The sequence below is a fragment of the Oncorhynchus tshawytscha genome, linkage group LG02, assembly GCF_018296145.1.
Source record: "Oncorhynchus tshawytscha isolate Ot180627B linkage group LG02, Otsh_v2.0, whole genome shotgun sequence".
Taxonomy (NCBI): Eukaryota; Metazoa; Chordata; class Actinopteri; order Salmoniformes; family Salmonidae; genus Oncorhynchus; species Oncorhynchus tshawytscha.
This window is the reverse complement of record NC_056430.1, coordinates 1,601,898-1,625,525: the sequence shown is the minus strand read 5'-3', so window position 1 is coordinate 1,625,525 and position 23,628 is coordinate 1,601,898. Positions and strand designations below refer to the sequence as shown.

Below are 23,628 nucleotides of genomic sequence, written 5' to 3'. Positions count from 1 at the left end.
ATACTGCATGGTCACTGGGAATACTGTAGGGTCACTGGGAATACTGTAGGGTCAGTACAGGTGCATCAAAGCTGGGACCGAGAGACTGAAAAACAGCTTCTATCTCAAGGCCATCAGACTGTTAAACTGCCACCACTAACATTGAGTGGCTACTGCCAACACACTGTCAATGACACTGACTCTACTCCAGCCACTTTAATAATGGGAATTGATGGGAAATGATGTAAATATATCACTAGCCACTTTAAACAATGCTACCTTATATAATGTTACTTACCCTACATTATTCATCTCATATGCAACGTAGATACTGTACTCTATATCATCGACTGCATCCTTATGTAATACATGTATCACTAGCCACTTTAACTATGCCACTTTGTTTACATACTCATCTCATATGTATATACTGTAATCGATATCATCTACTGTATCTTGCCTATGCTGCTCTGTACCATCACTCATTCATATATCCTTATGTACATATTCTTTATCCCCTTACACTGTGTATAAGACAGTAGTTTTTTGGAATTGTTAGTTAGATTACTTGTTCGTTATTACTGCATTGTCGGAACTAGAAGCACAAGCATTTCGCTACACTCGCATTAACATCTGCTAACCATGTGTATGTGACAAATAAAATTTGATTTGATTTGATTTGATTTTTTTGATTTTGAATACTGCATGGTCACTGGGAATACTGCATGGTCACTGGGAATACTGTAGGGTCACTGGGAATACTGTAGGGTCACTGGGAATACTGTAGAGTCACTGGGAATACTGTAGGGTCACTGGGAATACTGTAGGGTCACTGGGAATACTGTAGGGTCACTGGGAATACTGTAGGGTCACTGGGAATACTGTAGAGTCACTGGGAATACTGCATGGTCACTGGGAATACTGCATGGTCACTGGGAATACTGTAGGGTCACTGGGATATCACTAGTATTCACATCACATTCACATCATATTACTGTGGATTAAAATTCTGCGTCCCAAATGACACCATATTACCTTTATATTGTATTACTTTTGAAAATAGTATATATAGTATAATATAGCATCGACAGTAGTAGTAAATGACAGCCTATATATCAATATATACAGTGCATTCGAAAAGTATTCAGACCCCTTCACTTTTTCCACATTTTGTTACGATACAGCCTTATTCTAAAATGGATAAAATTGTGTTTTTCCCCTCAATCTACACACAATACACCATAACGACAAAGCAAAAACAAGTTTAGACATTTTTGCTAATTTATAAAATAAAATAAACTGAAATATTAGATTTACATAAGTTTTCAGACCCTTTACTCAGTACTTTGTTAAAGCGCATTTGGCAGCGATTACAGCCTTGAGATGTCTCGAGCCTCAAGCTCTGTCAGGTTGGATGGGGTGCATCGCTGCACAGCTATTTTCAGGTCTCTCCAACGATGTTTGAGCTCTGGCTGGGCCATTCAAGGACATTCAGAGACCTGTCCCGAAGCCACTGCTGCGTTGTATTGGCTGTGTGATTAGGGTTGTTGTCCTGTTGGAAGGTTAACCTTCGCCCCAGGCTGAGGTCCTGAGCGCTCTGGAGCAGGATTTCATGAAGGATCTCTCTGTACTTTGCTCCACGACATCCTTCTCTCGATCCTGACTAGTTTCTCAGTCGCTAAGGCTGAAAAACATCCCCACAGCATGATGCTGCCACCACCATGCTTCATGGCCATGCTTCATGGTCAGGTTTCCTCCAGATGTGACGCTTGGCATTCAGGCCAAAAAGGTCAATCTTGGTTTCATCAGACCAGAGAATTTTGTTTCTCATGGTCTGAGAGTCATTTAGGTGCCTTTTTGCAAACTCCAAGTGTGCTGTCATTTACTGAAGAGTGGCTTCAGTCTGGCCACTCTACCATAAAGGCCAGATTGGTGGAGATGGTTGTCCTTCTGGAAGGTTCTCCCATCTCCACAGAGGAACACTGGAGCTCTGTCAGAGTGAACATTGAGTTCTTGGTCACCTCCCTGACCAAGGTCCTTCTCCCCCCAATTTCTCAGTTTGGCCGGGCGGCCAGCTCTACGAAGAGTCTTGGTGGTTCCAAACTTCTTCCATTGAAGAATGATAGAGGCCACTGTGTTCTTGGGGACCTTCAATTCTGCAAACATTTTTTGGTACACTCGTGGCTTGGTTTTTGCTCTGACATGCACTGTCAACTGTGGGACCTTATATAGACAGGTGTGCGCCTTTTGTGGGATCCTGTATTTTACATTATAGCCATTACCATATATATGATTACATTTTATCTGATGTTGGTTGTGTGAAGTATCTGCATATGTGCACTTGAGCATCATCATGAGAGTAAACAAATGCTTGCTACATCTACTTGCCTGTTTGTGTGTGTGTGACAAGAACTGAGTAACATGGTGCGACCTGCATGTTGCAAAACTGTAGATAACAGCCCAGCAGATGCTTTGTCCTTGTTTTTGTATGTAACAATATTGAGCACATGATGTGACTTGCTGTATCTTACAAAGTTGTGATAGGGAGGGGTGGTCATCACGAGGTTTAACTGAGATGGAAAAATACTGAACAACACAATAGCAGGAACTGAGCAACTGTTATAACTAGCTGCGAAACCAGAACAGTAAGAATCTATACATCGACGGGGGGAGGACTCCAAGAAGCGCCAAGAGGCGGGGACTCGCCTGAGCGCCTGCAATAGGCTGAGCAAGTTTAAACCACGCCCAACCTCTACTGTGATAGGCCAACAGACGGGTTGGAACTATGTCTATCATAATGTGTATAAGAACACTGTCTACGTACATCCTGTCAGTTCTCTGTTCTGCCCTGCGTGGTATTACAGTGAGCCCGTATATATGAAAGTTGCATTTGCCATTTATTACTTAGCTAATAAAAAAATACAGAGTATACAATAAATATAACTCATTGTTATATTTATCCTGATACCAGATTCGAATTAACGCAATTCTAACACTTTCCAAATCATGTCCAATTATTTGAATTTACCACAGGTGGATTCCAATCAAGTTGTAGAAACATCTCAAGGATGATCAATGGAAACAGGATTCATCTGAGCTCAATTTCTCATAGCAAAGGGTGTTAATACTTACGTAAATAACGTATTTCTGTTTTTAATTTTTAATACATTTGCAAAAAAATTCTAAAAATAAGTTTTCACTTTGTCATTATGGGGTATGGTGATGTCATTATGGGGTATTGTGATGTCATTATGGGGTATGGTGATGTCATTATGGGGTATGGTGATGTCATTATGGGGTATGGTGATGTCATTATGGGGTATGGTGATGTCATTATGGGGTATTGTGATGTCATTATGGGGTATGGTGATGTCATTATGGGGTATGGTGATGTCATTATGGGGTATGGTGATGTCATTATGGGGTATTGTGATGTCATTATGGGGTATGGTGATGTCATTATGGGGTATGGTGATGTCATTATGGGGTATGGTGATGTCATTATGGGGTATGGTGATGTCATTATGGGGTATTGTGATGTCATTATGGGGTATGGTGATGTCATTATGGGGTATGGTGATGTCATTATGGGGTATGGTGATGTCATTATGGGGTATGGTGATGTCATTATGGGGTATTGTGATGTCATTATGGGGTATGGTGATGTCATTATGGGGTATTGTGATGTCATTATGGGGTATGGTGATGTCATTATGGGGTATGGTGATGTCATTATGGGGTATGGTGATGTCATTATGGGGTATGGTGATGTCATTATGGGGTATGGTGATGTCATTATGGGGTATGGTGATGTCATTATGGGGTATTGTGATGTCATTATGGGGTATGGTGATGTCATTATGGGGTATTGTGATGTCATTATGGGGTATTGTGTGTAGATTGATGAGGGAAACCATTAATTCATCGATTTTAGAATAAGGCTGTAACGTAACAAAATGTTGGAAAAGGGTAGACGGTAGTCTACACGGTAGTACTCACGTGGTACAGCATGCATGTATATAGTATAGTATTAGTACTCACATGGAACAGCATATATATCAGCCTGCCGTCTCTGAACCTGTCCACAGCATCGTTGGTCGGGACGAACACAGTGAGAGGACCAGGACCTCTCAGAGGCAGAGTAGTCCCACAGTTCTGAAAGACAGACAGACAGACAGACAGACAGACAGACAGACAGACAGACAGACAGACAGACAGACAGACAGACAGACAGACAGACAGACAGACAGACAGACAGACAGACAGACAGACAGACAGACAGACAGACAGACAGACAGACAGACAGACAGACAGACAGACAGACAGACAGACAGACAGACAGACAGATATTGATCAAAGCATGCATTATCATTAGTGCTCTCTACAAAGTAAATATTTGTCGTTCTGCCCCTGAGCAAGGCAGTTGTCGATTAAGGCAGTCTTCCGCACCTCTCTGATTCAGAGAGTTAAATGCAAGACACATTTTAGTTGAATGAATTCTATCTATATCTATCTATCTATCTATCTATCTATCTATCTATCTATCTATCTATCTATCTATCTATCTATCTATCTATCTATCTATCTATCTATCTATCTATCTATCTATCTATCTATCTATCTATCTATCTATCTATCTATCTATCTATCTATCTATCTATCTATCTATCTATCTATCTATCTATCTATCTATCTATCTATCTATCTATCTATCTATCTATCTAACTATCTATCTATCTATCTAACTATCTAACTATCTAACTATCTATCTAACTATCTAACTATCTAACTATCTAACTATCTAACTATCTATCTATCTATCTATCTATCTATCTATCTATCTATCTATCTATCTATCTATCTATCTATCTATCTATCTATCTATCTATCTATCTATCTATCTATCTATCTATCTATCTATCTATCTATCTATCTATCTATCTATCTATCTATCTATCTATCTATCTATCTATCTATCTATCTATCTATCTATCTATCTATCTATCTATCTATCTATCTATCTATCTATCTATCTATCTATCTATCTATCTATCTATCTATCTATCTATCTATCTATCTATCTATCTATCTATCTATCTATCTACTATCTACCTATCTATAACCTACCTACCTACCTACCTATAACCTACCTACCTACCTACCTACCTACCTACCTACCTACCTACCTACCTACCCCCATACTGGTATTTATTTATTCATCTTGCTCCTTTGCACCCCAGTATCTCTACTTGCACATTCATCTTCTGCCGATCTACCATTCCAGTGTTTAATTGCTATATTGTAATTACTTCGCCACCATGGCCTATTTATTTCCTTAACTTACCTCATTTGCACTCACTGTATATAGACTTTTTGTTTTCTTTTGTTCTACTGTATTATTGACTGTATGTTTTGTTTATTCCATGTGTAACTCTGTGTTGTTGTATGTGTCGAATTGCTACGCTTTATCTTGGCCAGGTCGCAGTTGCAAATGAGAACTTGTTCTCAACTAGCCTACCTGGTTAAATAAAGGTGAAATAAAAAAATAACCTAGCAGCAGAATGCTGTTGTACAACTGACTAGGTATCCCCCTTTCCCTTTCTCTATAACCTAGTAGCAGAATGCTGTTGTACAACTGACTAGGTATCCCCTTTTCCCTTTCTCTATAACCAGTAGAATGCTGTTGTACAACTGACTAGGTATCCCCCTTTCCCTTTCTCTATAACCTAGTAGCAGAATGCTGTTGTACAACTGACTAGGTATCCCCTTTTCCCTTTCTCTATAACCTAGTAGCAGAATGCTGTTGTACAACTGACTAGGTATCCCCCTTTCCCTTTCTCTATAACCTAGTAGCAGAATGCTGTTGTACAACTGACTAGGTATCCCCTTTTCCCTTTCTCTATAACCAGTAGAATGCTGTTGTACAACTGACTAGGTATCCCCCTTTCCCTTTCTCTATAACCAGTAGAATGCTGTTGTACAACTGACTAGGTATCCCCCTTTCCCTTTCTCTATAACCAGTAGAATGCTGTTGTACAACTGACTAGGTATCCCCCTTTCCCTTTCTCTATAACCTAGTAGTAGAATGCTGTTGTACAACTGACTAGGTATCCCCCTTTCCCTTTCTCTATAACCTAGTAGCAGAATGCTGTTGTACAACTGACTAGGTATCCCCCTTTCACTTTCTCTATAACCTAGTAGCAGAATGCTGTTGTACAACTGACTAGGTATCCCCCTTTCCCTTTCTCTATAACCTAGTAGCAGAATGCTGTTGTACAACTGACTAGGTATCCCCCTTTCCCTTTCTCTATAACCTAGTAGCAAAATGCTGTTGTACAACTGACAAGGTATCCCCTTTTCCCTTTCTCTATAACCTAGTAGTAGAATGCTGTTGTACAACTGACTAGGTATCCCCCTTTCCCTTTCTCTATAACCTAGTAGCAGAATGCTGTTGTACAACTGACTAGGTATCCCCCTTTCCCTTTCTCTATAACCTAGTAGCAGAATGCTGTTGTACAACTGACTAGGTATCCCCTTTTCCCTTTCTCTATAACCTAGTAGCAGAATGCTGTTGTACAACTGACTAGGTATCCCCTTTTCCCTTTCTCTATAACCAGTAGAATGCTGTTGTACAACTGACTAGGTATCCCCCTTTCCCTTTCTCTATAACCAGTAGAATGCTGTTGTACAACTGACTAGGTATCCCCCTTTCCCTTTCTCTATAACCTAGTAGTAGAATGCTGTTGTACAACTGACTAGGTATCCCCCTTTCCCTTTCTCTATAACCTAGTAGCAGAATGCTGTTGTACAACTGACTAGGTATCCCCCTTTCCCTTTCTCTATAACCTAGCAGCAGAATGCTGTTGTACAACTGACTAGGTATCCCCCTTTCCCCTTCTCTATAACCTAGTAGCAGAATGCTGTTTTACAACTGACTAGGTATCCCCCTTTCCCTTTCTCTATAACCTAGCAGCAGAATGCTGTTGTACAACTGACTAGGTATCCCCTTTCCCCTTCTCTATAACCTAGTATCAGAATGCTGTTGTACAACTGACTAGGTATCCCCTTTCCCTTTCTCTATAACCAGTAGAATGCTGTTGTACAACTGACTAGGTATCCCCTTTTCCCTTTCTCTATAACCAGTAGAATGCTGTTGTACAACTGACTAGGTATCCCCTTTTCCCTTTCTCTATAACCAGTAGAATGCTGTTGTACAACTGACTAGGTATCCCCCTTTCCCTTTCTCTATAACCTAGTAGCAGAATGCTGTTGGTCAACTGACTAGGTATCCCCCTTTCCCTTTCTCTATAACCAGTAGAATGCTGTTGTACAACTGACTAGGTATCCCCTTTTCCCTTTCTCTATAACCAGTAGAATGCTGTTGTACAACTGACTAGGTATCCCCCTTTCCCTTTCTCTATAACCAGTAGAATGCTGTTGTACAACTGACTAGGTATCCCCTTTTCCCTTTCTCTATAACCAGTAGAATGCTGTTGTACAACTGACTAGGTATCCCCCTTTCCCTTTCTCTATAACCAGTAGAATGCTGTTGTACAACTGACTAGGTATCCCCCTTTCCCTTTCTCTATAACCAGTAGAATGTTGTTGTACAACTGACTAGGTATCCCCCTTTCCCTTTCTCTATAACCAGTAGAATGCTGTTGTACAACTGACTAGGTATCCCCCTTTCCCTTTCTCTATAACCTAGTAGCAGAATGCTGTTGTACAACTGACTAGGTATCCCCTTTTCCCTTTCTCTATAACCTAGTAGTAGAATGCTGTTGTACAACTGACTAGGTATCCCCCTTTTCCCTTTCTCTATAACCTAGTAGCAGAATGCTGTTGTACAACTGACTAGGTATCCCCCTTTCCCTTTCTCTATAACCTAGCAGCAGAATGCTGTTGTACAACTGACTAGGTATCCCCTTTTCCCTTTCTCTATAACCAGTAGAATGCTGTTGTACAACTGACTAGGTATCCCCTTTTCCCTTTCTCTATAACCAGTAGAATGCTGTTGTACAACTGACTAGGTATCCCCTTTTCCCTTTCTCTATAACCAGTAGAATGCTGTTGTACAACTGACTAGGTATCCCCCTTTCCCTTTCTCTATAACCTAGCAGCAGAATGCTGTTGTACAACTGACTAGGTATCCCCCTTTCCCCTTCTCTATAACCTAGTAGCAGAATGCTGTTGTACAACTGACTAGGTATCCCCCTTTCCCTTTCTCTATAACCTAGCAGCAGAATGCTGTTGTACAACTGACTAGGTGTCCCCCTTTCCCCTTCTCTATAACCTAGTAGCAGAATGCTGTTGTACAACTGACTAGGTATCCCCCTTTCCCTTTCTCTATAACCAGTAGAATGCTGTTGTACAACTGACTAGGTATCCCCTTTTCCCTTTCTCTATAACCAGTAGAATGCTGTTGTACAACTGACTAGGTATCCCCTTTTCCCTTTCTCTATAACCAGTAGAATGCTGTTGTACAACTGACTAGGTATCCCCCTTTCCCTTTCTCTATAACCTAGCAGCAGAATGCTGTTGTACAACTGACTAGGTATCCCCTTTCCCTTTCTCTATAACCAGCAGAATGCTGTTGTACAACTGACTAGGTATCCCCCTTTCCCTTTCTCTATAACCAGTAGAATGCTGTTGTACAACTGACTAGGTATCCCCTTTCCCTTTCTCTATAACCTAGCAGCAGAATGCTGTTGTACAACTGACTAGGTATCCCCTTTTCCCTTTCTCTATAACCAGTAGAATGCTGTTGTACAACTGACTAGGTATCCCCTTTTCCCTTTCTCTATAACCAGTAGAATGCTGTTGTACAACTGACTAGGTATCCCATTTTCCCTTTCTCTATAACCAGTATAATGCTGTTGTACAACTGACTAGGTATCCCCTTTTCCCTTTCTCTATAACCAGTAGAATGCTGTTGTACAACTGACTAGGTATCCCCCTTTCCCTTTCTCTATAACCTAGCAGCAGAATGCTGTTGTACAACTGACTAGGTATCCCATTTTCCCTTCTCTATAACCAGTAGAATGCTGTTGTACAACTGACTAGGTATCCCCTTTCCCTTTCTCTATAACCTAGTAGCAGAATGCTGTTGTACAACTGACTAGGTATCCCCTTTCCCTTTCTCTATAACCTAGTAGCAGAATGCTGTTGTACAACTGACTAGGTATCCCCCTTTCCCCTTCTCTATAACCTAGTAGCAGAATGCTGTTGTACAACTGACTAGGTATCCCCTTTCCCTTTCTCTATAACCAGTAGAATGCTGTTGTACAACTGACTAGGTATCCCCTTTTCCCTTTCTCTATAACCAGTAGAATGCTGTTGTACAACTGACTAGGTATCCCCTTTTCCCTTTCTCTATAACCAGTAGAATGCTGTTGTACAACTGACTAGGTATCCCCCTTTCCCTTTCTCTATAACCTAGCAGCAGAATGCTGTTGTACAACTGACTAGGTATCCCCCTTTCCCTTTCTCTATAACCAGCAGAATGCTGTTGTACAACTGACTAGGTATCCCCCTTTCCCTTTCTCTATAACCAGTAGAATGCTGTTGTACAACTGACTAGGTATCCCCCTTTCCCTTTCTCTATAACCTAGCAGCAGAATGCTGTTGTACAACTGACTAGGTATCCCCTTTTCCCTTTCTCTATAACCAGTAGAATGCTGTTGTACAACTGACTAGGTATCCCCTTTTCCCTTTCTCTATAACCAGTAGAATGCTGTTGTACAACTGACTAGGTATCCCCTTTTCCCTTTCTCTATAACCTAGCAGCAGAATGCTTTAAGAAGCATTTAAGAACGGTCCAATAAGTAGGTAAAGTACATCAGAAGGAATACCACCATGGCCTGTATTCATAGTAGGATGATCTAGGATCAGTTTAGCGTTTCAGATCATAATAAATCTGATTTCATGGACATGGAGGGACCTGATCATAGATAGTGAATTTAGTGAATATGAACACTGAAACAAAACATTTAGTGAAAAACCATTAGAGGCCACTCACGTCCACCAGCGAGAGGAAGCGGTTGTATTTCTCATCCTTTGTCAGGATCTCCCCGATGGTCTTATCAGCAAACTTCAAGTGAGAGAACGATCAGTCATTATCATCGAAAGAGTTTGATAGAGAGCACATCTTTGTAGCTTTGCCATATTGGCTCCTGTGTCAAAATAGGCAGCGCATCTGAGGGGTATCTCCATTTTAAAGTAGTTAATTTCTTCTTCTTCTACTACTTCTGTGAGTTTATTGACAGTCTGTTAACCAACTGTAAGGTTGCATACTACCACCTGGAGTTATGGAATGTTTTCTCATGAGCATAATTCATGGACTGATCCCTCCTGTTGACCTTGATAGAATTACATGATCCTTCCTTAACCCATACCGTAGGAAGTCCCAGCCAATTGGCTACTTCAAAATGGTGAAAGTCCTCAATTGTACTGTTTTGTGAAAATTGGGCCCTCTATGCAACTCTATGGTGTCATCCAATCACAAGTGGTAGCTTAGTATAATGCCATGGTAGTGTTTCTTCATCCTGGTTCTGGGGACCCAAAGGAGTGCACATTTCTGTTTTTGTCCTAACACTACACAGCTGATTACACTAATAAAAGTCTTAATGATGAGTTGATTATTTGAATCAGGTGTTAAGTGCTGTGGACAAAAACTAAAATGTGCCCCCTAGGACCAGGATTTAAAAACACTATGCGAAGGAAAACCAGCAGTAGAGCGGACCTCTGGGTTGAGATGTACTACTCATTCAAATAACATGGTAACACCTGCTCGTCCTTTGGGCTGTCAGGGAGGATGTTCCTGGGTATGATTGGCTGGTCGATGATATGGATAACCCCATTGGCTGCTGGGATGTCCTGCTGGATGACTGAGTAGAGAGTCTCAGGAGACTTCACCAACATGAATTGCTGTCAAACAACACAAAACACATTGGGTGTGGGACTAAACACATTGGGGGTGGGGACCACCACATTGGGGGGTTCGACCACCACATTGGGGGTGGGACCACCACATTGGGGGTGGGACCAAACCCATTGTGGGTGGGACCACCACATGTAATCTGTGTCAAACACCAAACCCATTGGGGGTGGGACCTCCACATGTAATCTGTGTCAAACACCAAACACATTGCGGGTGGGACCAAACACATTGGAGGTGAGCCCACCACATGTAATCTGTGTCAAACAACACCAAACACATTGGGGGTGGGCCCACCACATGTAATCTGTGTCAAACAACACCAAACACATTGGGGGTGGGCCCACCACATGTAATCTGTGTCAAACAACACCAAACACATTGGGGGTGGGACCAAACACATTGGGGGTGGGACCAAACACATTGGGGGTGGGACCACCACATTGGGGGTGGGACCAAACACATTGGGGGTGGGACCAAACCCATTGGGGGTGGGACCAAACACATTGGGGGTGGGACCAAACACATTGGGGGTGGGTTCCAAACACATTGGGGGTGGGACCAAACACACGTAAACTGCATTCTAAATGGCACCCTATTTCCATATAGTCCTATTCCCTAGAGCCCTATGAGCCCTGGTCAAAAGTAGTGAACTATAAAGGGAATAGGATGCAATTTGAGATGCAACCCTATAGAAGGAGGACATTTTAAAGATTAGAAACAAGATCATTTAGGGTTGCAAAATTCCTGTAACATCCCAGGTTTTCCAGAAATCCCTGTTGGAGGATTATCGGATTTCCTGCTTATTCCCTTTCTGATTCCAGGAATATTCCAACTGGGAAAACCTATGCAGCATTTTGCGACCTTACCCAAAGCATTCAATATTCAGTATTCAGAATGCTTTAAAATCTGGAGAAAAGTCACAGAGATCTAGTTTATCCTGTAGATGAAAAATTATTGAAACATATGATTTGAACCAAGATATGAAAGATATGATGTGCCTAGACATACAGATGAATGAGAATATAGCATTTCCATTAACCTTATTGGGCTTGAACCTGAGTTGTAGTCACCTTATTGGGCTTGAACCTGAGTTGTAGTCCACTTGCAGTATAGACGTCGGTTCTATCCAGGCTTTTATACAGGTACTGACCCCTCACCAGGTAACGTTGACACACAGACTCGTCGGTCACGCCCTGAGGAGGATGGACAACAGGACAGGAGTCAGTAACCTGGGCTGCATCTCTAATGGTGCCACTAAGGCTGCAACATTCCAGTCATTTTCCCAAAATTCACTGGTTTTCCAAAAATCCTGGTTGAAGGATTCACAATTTTCCTAGTCATTCCCTTTTAAACCCAGAAATCTTGCAACCAGGATTCCTGGAAAGTCATGGAATTTTGTACACATTTATTTCTTGCTAACACTTTAGCTGAAGAGAGCATAAGCTTGGGATGCAACTCTGGCCTGTTCAAATCTGATTGTGCTTTAGCTGACTGGTTGCCATGAGGCAGAGGAGTGGACTAAAGCATTGATGCTGTTGTAGCCCTGAACTAGCTCACCTGATTGACCTATTAAAGGGATTGATGATTAGCTTGTAGAATCAGGTGTGCTAGATCTGAAACAGTTCTAATACAGGGAACGGCTGGGGGTCCTGGGGAGAGGTTTGATAATCCCTGGACAGGGAACGGCTGGGGGTCCTGAGGAGAGGTTTGATAATCCCTGGACAGGGAACGGCTGGGGGTCCTGAGGAGAGGTTTGATAATCCCTGGACAGGGAACGGCTGGGGGTCCTGGGGAGAGGTTTGATAATCCCCAGGACAGGGAACGGCTGGGGGTCCTGGGGAGAGGTTTGATAATGCCCAGGACAGGGAACGGCTGGGGGTCCTGGGGAGAGGTTTGATAACCCCAGGACGGGGAACGGCTGGGGGTCCTGAGGAGGGGTTTGATGACCCCTGGACAGGGAACGGCTGGGGGTCCTGAGGAGAGGTTTGACGACCCCAAGACTAAAGCACAGACAAATCTGGGATCAGGGTGAGGTTAGTATGATTATCAACCTCTGGGTTAGGTTGTTAGGGTTAGGTTGTTTGGGTCAGGTTGTTAGGATTAGGTTGTTAGGATTAGGTTGTTAGGGTTAGGTTGTTAGGGTTATGTTATAAGGGTTAGGTTGTTAGGATTAGGTTGTTAGGGTTAGGTTGTTAGGGTTAGGTTGTTAGGGTTACGTTATAAGGGTTAGGTTGTTAGGATTAGGTTGTTAGGGTTAGGTTGTTAGGGTTAGGTTGTTAGGGTTACGTTATAAGGGTTAGGTTGTTAGGGTTATGTTATAAGGGTTAGGTTGTTAAGATTAGGTTGTTAGTGTTAGGTTGTTAGGGTTACGTTATAAGGGTTAGGTTGTTAGGGTTACGTTATAAGGGTTAGGTTGTTAGGATTAGGTTGTTAGGGTTAGGTTGTTAGGATTAGGTTGTTAGGGTTACGTTATAAGGGTTAGGTTGTTAGGGTTACGTTATAAGGGTTAGGTTGTTAGGGTTACGTTATAAGGGTTAGGTTGTTAGGGTTACGTTATAAGGGTTAGGTTGTTAGGGTTACGTTATAAGGGTTAGGTTGTTAGGGTTAAGTTATAAGGGTTAGGTTGTTAGGATTACGTTATAAGGTTTAGGTTGTTACGTTAACTTACTGCTAGAGGCACAATGAGGGACGAAAGAGGGACGAAAGCGGTGAAAGGTCCCTGTTGGCTGATGGTCAGCATACAGTCTCTCACTGAATATAAAGAAAACAGACATTAGTAACCTGCCGTTTAACAACAACAATAACACATATAGGGAGGTTGGGTACCAAATAGCAAGATGGCTCCAGAGAGCTTCCCCTTGTGTGTCCCCTCCCTGTTCAGCTCCACTAGCCGTTCCATCAGGTTGCCATAACAACGGTAGCCATCGCCGATCTGTTGGGCATTACACAAGCACCTGACCGAGGAGAGAGAGAGAGAGAGAGAGAGAGAAAGAGAGAGAGAGAAAAGGAGAGCATTCAATTCAGAGTTAAAATACAGGGGGTCCAGCCCTCTTCCCAGAGAGTAACTGGTTGTTCAGGATTTACAGGGGGTCCAGCCCTCCTCCCAGAGAGTAACTGGGTGTTCAGGATTTACAGGGGGTCCAGCCCTCCTCCCAGAGAGCTATTGGGCATGCATGATTTACGGAGGGGAAATCTTTCTGGGTGTGCAGGGTTTTGCTCCAGCCCTACTCTAACACACCTTGTTCTACTATTTAGCTGCTCATCAGATCCTTGATTAGCTGAATCAGTTGTGTTAGAGCAGGTCTGGAGCAAAACCCTGCAGACCTAGCAGCCCTCCAGGAGGAGAGTTGGCCAGGTCACCCCTGAGTTTAGAGTTGCAAAATTCCAGTAACATTCGTTACAATTCCCATGAGGATTCCCAGATTTCCTTCTCCTTATTCTCTTTCTGATGCCAGTAAACTTCCACCCAGGATTTCTGGAAAATCTGTGATTTTTGGGAAAGTTACCAGAATACTACAACCCTACCTGGGTTACAACATTCTTCTTGTGAGGACAGTGACCAGGACAGTGACCAGGACAGTGACCAGGTTTCTAGGTTTCTTTCTAGGTTTCCTGGCCACTGTGCTTCTGTCTCTGCATTGCTTGTTCTTTGGGGTTTTAGGCTGGTTATCTGTAAAGCGCTTTGTGACAAATAACATTTTATAATTTTATAAAATACATTTTGATTGATTGGTTGACCCACCTGGGGTATCCGTCCAGGCCGGTCTCACAGCCGGCGTTGGGGTGGCAGGTGGTGTCATTGCATACATTCTTCAGGGTACAGCCGGAGGATGGGGTAGAGCCCTCCCAACCATGCATACAATCACATCTAGACTGGAAGATCAGATACAGACAGATACAGACATTCAGTTTCCCGTTTATTGGAACTTTCACAACGTTCTAGATTCCCTGCACATTCCATCCTTCCAAGAATCTTCCGACCAGGAATTCTGAAAAACTTTTGGATAACTTAGTGGAATTTTGCAAGCCTACACACAGAGTTACACTGGAGTTACACCCTATCCATCCCACTCAACTATACACACAGTTGTGGCTGCTTTGCATGATGTATTGTTGTCTCTACCTTCTTTCCCTTTGTGCTGTTGTCTGTGCCCAATAATGTTTGTATCATGTTTTGTGCTGTTGTCTGTGCCCAATAATGTTTGTATCATGTTTTGTGCTGTTGTCTGTGCCCAATAATGTTTGTATCATGTTTTGTGCTGCTGCCTTGTCAAATCAAATCAAATTGTATTTGTCACATGCGCCGAATACAACAGGTGTAGTAGACCTCAGAGTGAAATGCTTACAAGACCTTAACCAACAATGCTTTAAGAAGTTTTAAGACATCTTTTAAATAATTAGTGTTAAGTAAAAAATAAAGGTAAGAAATAATTAAACAGCATCAGTAAAATAAAAAGCAAGGCTATATACAGTTGGAAACCAGTACAGAGTCAATGTGGAGGCTATATACAGTTGGAAACCAGTACAGAGTCAATGTGGAGGCTATATACAGTTGGAAACCAGTACAGAGTCAATGTGGAGGCTATATACAGTTGGAAACCAGTACAGAGTCAATGTGGAGGATATATACAGTTGGAAACCAGTACAGAGTCAATGTGGAGGCTATATACAGTTGGAAACCAGTACAGAGTCAATGTGGAGGATATATACAGTTGGAAACCAGTACAGAGTCAATGTGGAGGCTATATACAGTTGGAAACCAGTACAGAGTCAATGTGGAGGCTATATACAGTTGGAAACCAGTACAGAGTCAACGTGGAGGCTATATACAGTTGGAAACCAGTACAGAGTCAATGTGGAGGATATATACAGTTGGAAACCAGTACAGAGTCAATGTGGAGGCTATATACAGTTGGAAACCGGTACAGAGTCAATGTGGAGGATATATACAGTTGGAAACCGGTACAGAGTCAATGCTCAGGGGCACCGGTTAGTGAGGTAATTGACGTAATATGTACATGTAGGTAGAGTTAAAGTGACTGTGCATAGATAATAAACAGAGAGTAGCAGCAGTGTAAAAGAGGGGTCTGGGTACCCCTTTGATTAGCTGTTCAGGATTCTTATGTCTTGGGGGTAGAAGCTGTTAAGAAACCTCTTGGACCTCGACTTGGCTCGCCATGTGGAGAGATAGAGAAGAGAGAACAGGCTATGACTATGTCGTGTTGCTACCATGCTGTGTTGACATGTGTTGCTGCCTTGCTATGTTGTTGTCGTAGGTCTCTCTTTAAGTAGTGTTGTTGTGTCTCTCTTGTTGTGATGTGTGTTCTATATTTTAATTACATGTATTTTTAATCCCAGCCCCCGTCCCCGCAGGAGGCCTTCTGGTAGTGTCACGACTTCCGCCGAAGTTGGCTCTCCTGTAGGCCGTCATTGTAAATAAGAATTTGTCTTAACTGACTTGCCTGGTTAAGGGATCAGACCCTTTACATTTTTTTTTTGCCTAAAATGACGTACTCAAATCTAACTGCCTGTAGTTCAGGACCTGAAGCAAGGATATGCATATTCTTGATACCATCTGAAAAGAGAAAGGCCATAATGTATTATTCCAAGTGTAATTTAGATGTTGGCCACTAGATGGCAGCAGTGTATGCGCAAGGTTTTAGACTGATTCAATGAGCCATTACATTTCTGTTAAAACATTTGTATCAAGACTGCTTAAATGTGCCTGCCTAATTGGTTTATTAATAACTTTTCATGTTCATAACTGTGCACTCTCCTCAAATAATAACATGGTATTATTTAATTGTAATAGCTACTGTATATTGGATAGTGCAGTTAGATTAACAAGAATTTAAGCTTTGCCAATATCAGATATGTCTATGTCCTGGGAAATGTTCTTGTTACTTACAACCTCATGCTAATCTCATTAGCCTATGTTAGCTTAACCGTCCCGAGTGGGACCCACCAATCCTGTAGAGGTTTAAAATAAAGGTTAAAAAAAATATCAAATACAAATAAATACACCTAACCATCCCATTAAACACTATTACCTAGACTGGTTGTTAATGTGAAAGGCCCAGTGCACTCAAAAATGAGATTTTCCTGTGTTTCATATATTTTTCCACACTATGAGGTTGGAATAATACTGTGAAAATGTGACAATTATTAACTTTCAGTGTAAGATCTGTTTGAAAAGACTGCCTGAAATTTCAGCCTGTTTTGATGGGATGGAGTTTTGGCCTGCCTGGTTCCAAACCTCGGCCAATAACAGTTAGTTTTCCGCCCCACTCAGATCACTCCCAGGCAGTCCTAGTAAAGATCTTACTTGAGAAATTGCTCTTCGCTAAGAAGCTATTTTTGTAATCTACATGTACTCACAATCAACATTACAGTTGTAATGCTATCAGCCTAATTTCCTGATGCACTGACCTCATTCATTGTTCTCTTTCCCCTTGTAATCAAACAGTTGCCAAGCAATGCTACAAATTGGTTACGATCTCAGAATTCATTTCATATAAAGTTTGTTCGTCTGTGATGAACACAAGGTGGTTTTGTTTAAGATCTACAATTTGTGTTACATTTTTTCAAATTCTATTCCATATCAAAGCATTTCTGTTTGTCGTAGAACCATGGGACTACTTTATGGCTGCAGGAGACTCTCAGTTTTCAGGATGTGATGTACCGTTCTGACACAAATTGATGGACAGACCAGCGAATGAGTGTTAAAGGCTGTGGATATGTAACCCGATACACCCGGTGTCTTGTTGTGGATATGTAACCCGATACCCCCGGTGTCTTGTTGTGGATATGTAACCCGATACCCCTGGTGTCTTGCTGTGGATATGTAACCCGATACCCCCGGTGTCTTGCTGTGGATACGTAACCCGATACCCCGGTGTCTTGCTGTGGATACGTAACCCAATACCCCGGTGTCTTGTTGTGGATATGTAACCCGATACACCCGGTGTCTTGTTGTGGATATGTAACCCGATACCCCGGTGTCTTGCTGTGGATACGTAACCCGATACCCCCGGTGTCTTGCTGTGGATACGTAACCCGATACCCCCGGTGTCTTGCTGTGGATACGTAACCCGATACCCCCGGTGTCTTGAGAGACCTACTCAATTCAAGCTTGGAAGAGGGGCTCTCAGCCAAAACAATAGCGTAGCAAATTTGCTGAACAGAAGCTGGTTTATCAGTGAATTACCTTGATAAAACAATTAAATTATAACTAAACTAAGCATTTCAAGCTTTTTGAGGTCGGTTCGGTTTAGGTTTGATTGGTGTTTTTAGACATTAAATGCACTATGCATTATGTGGGTTGAGTGCTGTAACAACACAGAATAAAGTAATGAATACAAGTAACATGATGGTAGAGACTGTCCATTACTGCTTATTACTAACCATCATTTCTTCACATGACTTCACTAAAATATTTCAGTTGTTGTGTTTATTACATTGTTTTTTATTTGATGGCTTTATTATTTAATTCCAAGTCATCACCTCATCTCTATAGAGCTGCTGTCTATGCTGTCTGACAACAGCACTATTGTAGTAGTTCAAATTAAATAATGCATATTTACATGAATGCTGAATACCAACTATCGATAAATAGTTCATGAAATTTCAGTTAGAGATACATTGTGAAGCAACTGCTCCATCCTTCTCTCTTCTCTCCATCTCCAGGCAAGTACGCGCGCAATGGATTATGGTCATTGTAGTTCATTGCATTTAAATATTTGATCCGACGTTGGTCAATTCTTTTAAAAATAAAATAAAAGTAACCGACATTTTGGTTAAATCGCTCAGCACTAACAGATACACACAAACCCTGCTGGTATAGATACAGACTGACCCTGCTGGTATAGACAGAGTAACCCTGCTGGCATAGATACAGACTAACCCTGCTGGTATAGACAGAGTAACCCTGCTGGCATAGATACAGACTAACCCTGCTGGTATAGATACAGACTAACCCTGCTGGAATAGATACAGACTAACCCTGCTGGTATAGATACAGACTAACCCTGCTGGTATAGATACAGACTAACCCTGCTGGTATAGACAGACTAACCCTGCTGGAATAGATACAGACTAACCCTGCTGGTATAGACAGACTAACCCTGCTGGTATAGACACAGACCAACCCTGCTGGTATAGACACAGACTAACCCTGCTGGTATAGACAGACTAACCCTGCTGGTACAGACAGACTAACCCTGCTGGTATAGACAGACTAACCCTGCTGGTATAGACACAGACTAACCCTGCTGGTATAGACAGACTAACCCTGCTGGTATAGACAGACTAACCCTGCTGGAATAGACACAGTTCAACCCTACTGGTATAGACAGACTAACCCTGCTGGTATAGACAGACTAACCCTGCTGGTATAGACAGACTATCCCTGCTGGAATAGACAGACTAACCCTGCTGTATAGACAGACTAACCCTGCTGGTACAGACAGACTAACCCTGCTGGTATAGACAGACTAACCCTGCTGGTACAGACAGACTAACCCTGCTGGTATAGACAGACTGACCCTGCTGGTATAGACAGACTAACCCTGCTGGTATAGAGAGACTAACCCTACTGGAATAGACACAGTTTAACCCTGCTGGTATAGACAGACTAACCCTGCTGGTATAGACAGACTAACCCTGCTGGTATAGACATAGTTTAACCCTGCTGGTATAGACAGACTAACCCTGCTGGTATAGACAGACTAACCCTGCTGGTATAGACAGACTAACCCTGCTGGTACAGACAGACTAACCCTGCTGGTACAGACAGACTAACCCTGCTGGTATAGACAGACTAACCCTGCTGGTATAGACACAGACTAACCCTGCTGGTATAGACAGACTAACCCTGCTGGTATAGACAGACTAACCCTGCTGGAATAGACACAGTTCAACCCTGCTGGTATAGACAGACTAACCCTGCTGGTATAGACAGACTAACCCTGCTGGTATAGACAGACTATCCCTGCTGGAATAGACAGACTAACCCTGCTGTATAGACAGACTAACCCTGCTGGTACAGACAGACTAACCCTGCTGGTATAGACAGACTGACCCTGCTGGTATAGACAGACTAACCCTGCTGGTATAGAGAGACTAACCCTACTGGAATAGACACAGTTTAACCCTACTGGTATAGACAGACTAACCCTGCTGGTATAGACAGACTAACCCTGCTGGTATAGACATAGTTTAACCCTGCTGGTATAGACAGACTAACCCTGCTGGTATAGACAGACTAACCCTGCTGGTATAGACAGACTAACCCTGCTGGTACAGACAGACTAACCCTGCTGGTACAGACAGACTAACCCTGCTGGTATAGACAGACTAACCCTGCTGGTATAGACACAGACTAACCCTGCTGGTATAGACAGACTAACCCTGCTGGTATAGACAGACTAACCCTGCTGGAATAGACACAGTTCAACCCTGCTGGTATAGACAGACTAACCCTGCTGGTATAGACAGACTAACCCTGCTGGTATAGACAGACTATCCCTGCTGGAATAGACAGACTAACCCTGCTGTATAGACAGACTAACCCTGCTGGTACAGACAGACTAACCCTGCTGGTATAGACAGACTGACCCTGCTGGTATAGACAGACTAACCCTGCTGGTATAGAGAGACTAACCCTACTGGAATAGACACAGTTTAACCCTGCTGGTATAGACAGACTAACCCTGCTGGTATAGACAGACTAACCCTGCTGGTATAGACATAGTTTAACCCTGCTGGTATAGACAGACTAACCCTGCTGGTATAGACAGACTAACCCTGCTGGTATAGACATAGTTTAACCCTGCTGGTATAGACAGACTGACCCTGCTGGTATAGACAGACTAACCCTGCTGGTATAGAGAGACTAACCCTACTGGAATAGACACAGTTTAACCCTGCTGGTATAGACAGACTAACCCTGCTGGTATAGACAGACTAACCCTGCTGGTATAGACATAGTTTAACCCTGCTGGTATAGACAGACTAACCCTGCTGGTACAGACAGACTAACCCTGCTGGTATAGACAGACTAACCCTGCTGGTATAGACAGACTAACCCTGCTGGTATAGACAGACTAACCCTGCTGGTATAGACAGACTAACCCTGCTGGTACAGACAGACTAACCCTGCTGGTATAGACAGACTAACCCTGCTGGAATAGACACAGTTCAACCCTGCTGGTATAGACAGACTAACCCTGCTGGTATAGACAGACTAACCCTGCTGGTACAGACAGACTAACCCTGCTGGTATAGACAGACTAACCCTGCTGGTATAGACACAGACTAACCCTGCTGGTATAGACAGACTAACCCTGCTGGTATAGACCGACTAACCCTGCTGGAATAGACACAGTTCAACCCTGCTGGTATAGACAGACTAACCCTGCTGGTATAGACCGACTAACCCTGCTGGAATAGACACAGTTCAACCCTGCTGGTATAGACAGACTAACCCTGCTGGTATAGACAGACTAACCCTGCTGGTACAGACAGACTAACCCTGCTGGTATAGACAGACTAACCCTGCTGGTATAGACACAGACTAACCCTGCTGGTATAGACACAGACTAACCCTGCTGGTATAGACAGACTAACCCTGCTGGTATAGACAGACTAACCCTGCTGGTATAGACACAGACTATCCCTGCTGGTATAGACAGACTAACCCTGCTGGTATAGACACAGACTAAACCTGCTGGTATAGAAACAGACTAACCCTGCTGGAATAGACACAGTTTAACCCTGCTGGTATATACACAGACTCACCTTGCCAGGGCTATTATAGACACAGACAGTGGAATTACGAGGACAGCCTCCGTTGTCCTCGTCACATGGGTTGATGGGAACACACATCCGACCATCCCCCTTGTAACCTGCCTTACACTGGCACTGGAACAGCCGCCCCCCCAGCCAAGAACAGTCCGCATTCACATCACATTGTTTAGCAGAACAAAAACCTGGGAAATAATATAAATATTCAATTATGGAACGGAATAGAAGAGAGTAAATAAGAGGGGATCATAGCAGAATAGAATAAAACAGAATAGAACAGAATACAAGTGAATAGAACAGATTGAAACAGAATACAATAGAACAGGACAGAGCAGAATAGAACAGAATAGAACAGAATAGAACAGAATAGAACAGAATAGAACAGAATAGAACAGAATAGAACATAATAGAACAGAATAGAACAGAATATATTATAACATAACTTAATATATTGTAACAGAACAGAATGGAACAGAATATATTATAACAGAACAGAATTGAACAGAATAGAACATAATAGAACAGAATAGAACAGGATAGTACAGAATAGAACAGAATATATTATAACATAACTTAATATATTGTAACAGAACAGAATGGAACAGAATATATTATAACAGAACAGAATAGAACAGAATAGAACAGAATAGAACAGAATAGAACAGAATAGAACAGAATAGAACAGAATAGAACAGAATAGAACAGAATAGAACAGAATAGAACAGAATAGAACAGGATAGAACAGGATAGAACAGGATAGAACAGAATAGAACAGAATAGAACAGAATAGAACAGAATAGAACAGGATAGAACAGAATAGAACAGAATAGAACAGGATAGAACAGGATAGAACAGGATAGAACAGAATAGAACAGAATAGAACAGGATAGAACAGAATAGAACAGAATAGAACAGAATAGAACAGAATAGAACAGAATAGAACAGAATGGAACAGAATATATTATAACAGAACAGAATAGAACAGAATAGAACAGAATAGAACAGAATGGAACAGAATAGAACAGAATGGAACAGAATATATTATAACAGAACAGAATAGAACAGAATAGAACAGAATAGAACAGAATGGAACAGAATAGAACAGAATAGAACAGGATAGAACAGAATAGAACAGAATAGAACAGGATAGAACAGAATAGAACAGAATAAAACAGAATAGAGCAGAATAGAACAGAATAGAACAGAATAGAACAGGATAGAACAGAATAGAACAGAATAGAACGGAATAGAACAGAATAGAACAGAATAGAACAGAATAGAACAGGATAGAACAGAATAGAACAGAATAGAACAGAATAGAATAGAATAGAATAGAACAGAATAGAACAGAATAGAATAGAATAGAACAGAATAGAACAGGATAGAACAGAATAGAGCAGAATAGAATAAAATAGAAAAGAGCAGAATAGAATGGAACAGAGCGGAATATACAATAAATGAGCAGCATATGAATTTTAGGAAAGTTAGCAGAATTTTGTCACCCTAGTGATATCTATGAACACTGTCACCTGAGCATCGGTCTCCAGTCTTGTGAAACCCAGGAAGACATTGACACACGGAGTTCTCTGCCACTCCTTTACAGTGGGAGTAGGCACTGCAGTTCTTACAGGCAGCAGAGACTGGAGGAAACACAATACACATCATCTGTAGACACCAACCTACAGTACTGAAGTACCTTTCACTAAATGAGATCACTAAATCAAATCAAATCAAATCAAATTTTATTTGTCACATACACATGGTTAGCAGATGTTAATGCGAGTGTAGCGAAATGCTTGTGCTTCTAGTTCCGACAATGCAGTAATAACGAGCAAGTAATCTAACTAACAATTCCAAAAAAAAACTACTGTCATACACAGTGTAAGGGGATAAAGAATATGTACATA

The 23,628-nt window shown here is 42.0% G+C and overlaps 1 protein-coding gene across 1 annotated transcript in view; it reads right to left on the bottom strand.

Moving 5' to 3' along the window:
• The window catches only part of stab1 (stabilin 1), a 168,508-nt gene that overhangs the window by 127,422 nt on the left and 17,458 nt on the right, over positions 1-23,628 (bottom strand). The window contains exons 6-14 of the mRNA XM_042304863.1: positions 23,251-23,361; positions 21,716-21,906; positions 14,661-14,791; positions 13,745-13,872; positions 13,587-13,669; positions 11,989-12,111; positions 10,765-10,905; positions 9,998-10,069; positions 4,021-4,134 (exon numbers count right to left, since the gene is read on the bottom strand). Coding sequence (XP_042160797.1) covers positions 4,021-4,134; positions 9,998-10,069; positions 10,765-10,905; positions 11,989-12,111; positions 13,587-13,669; positions 13,745-13,872; positions 14,661-14,791; positions 21,716-21,906; positions 23,251-23,361 — 1,094 coding nt within the window. The remainder of the gene's footprint in view (positions 1-4,020; positions 4,135-9,997; positions 10,070-10,764; positions 10,906-11,988; positions 12,112-13,586; positions 13,670-13,744; positions 13,873-14,660; positions 14,792-21,715; positions 21,907-23,250; positions 23,362-23,628) is intronic.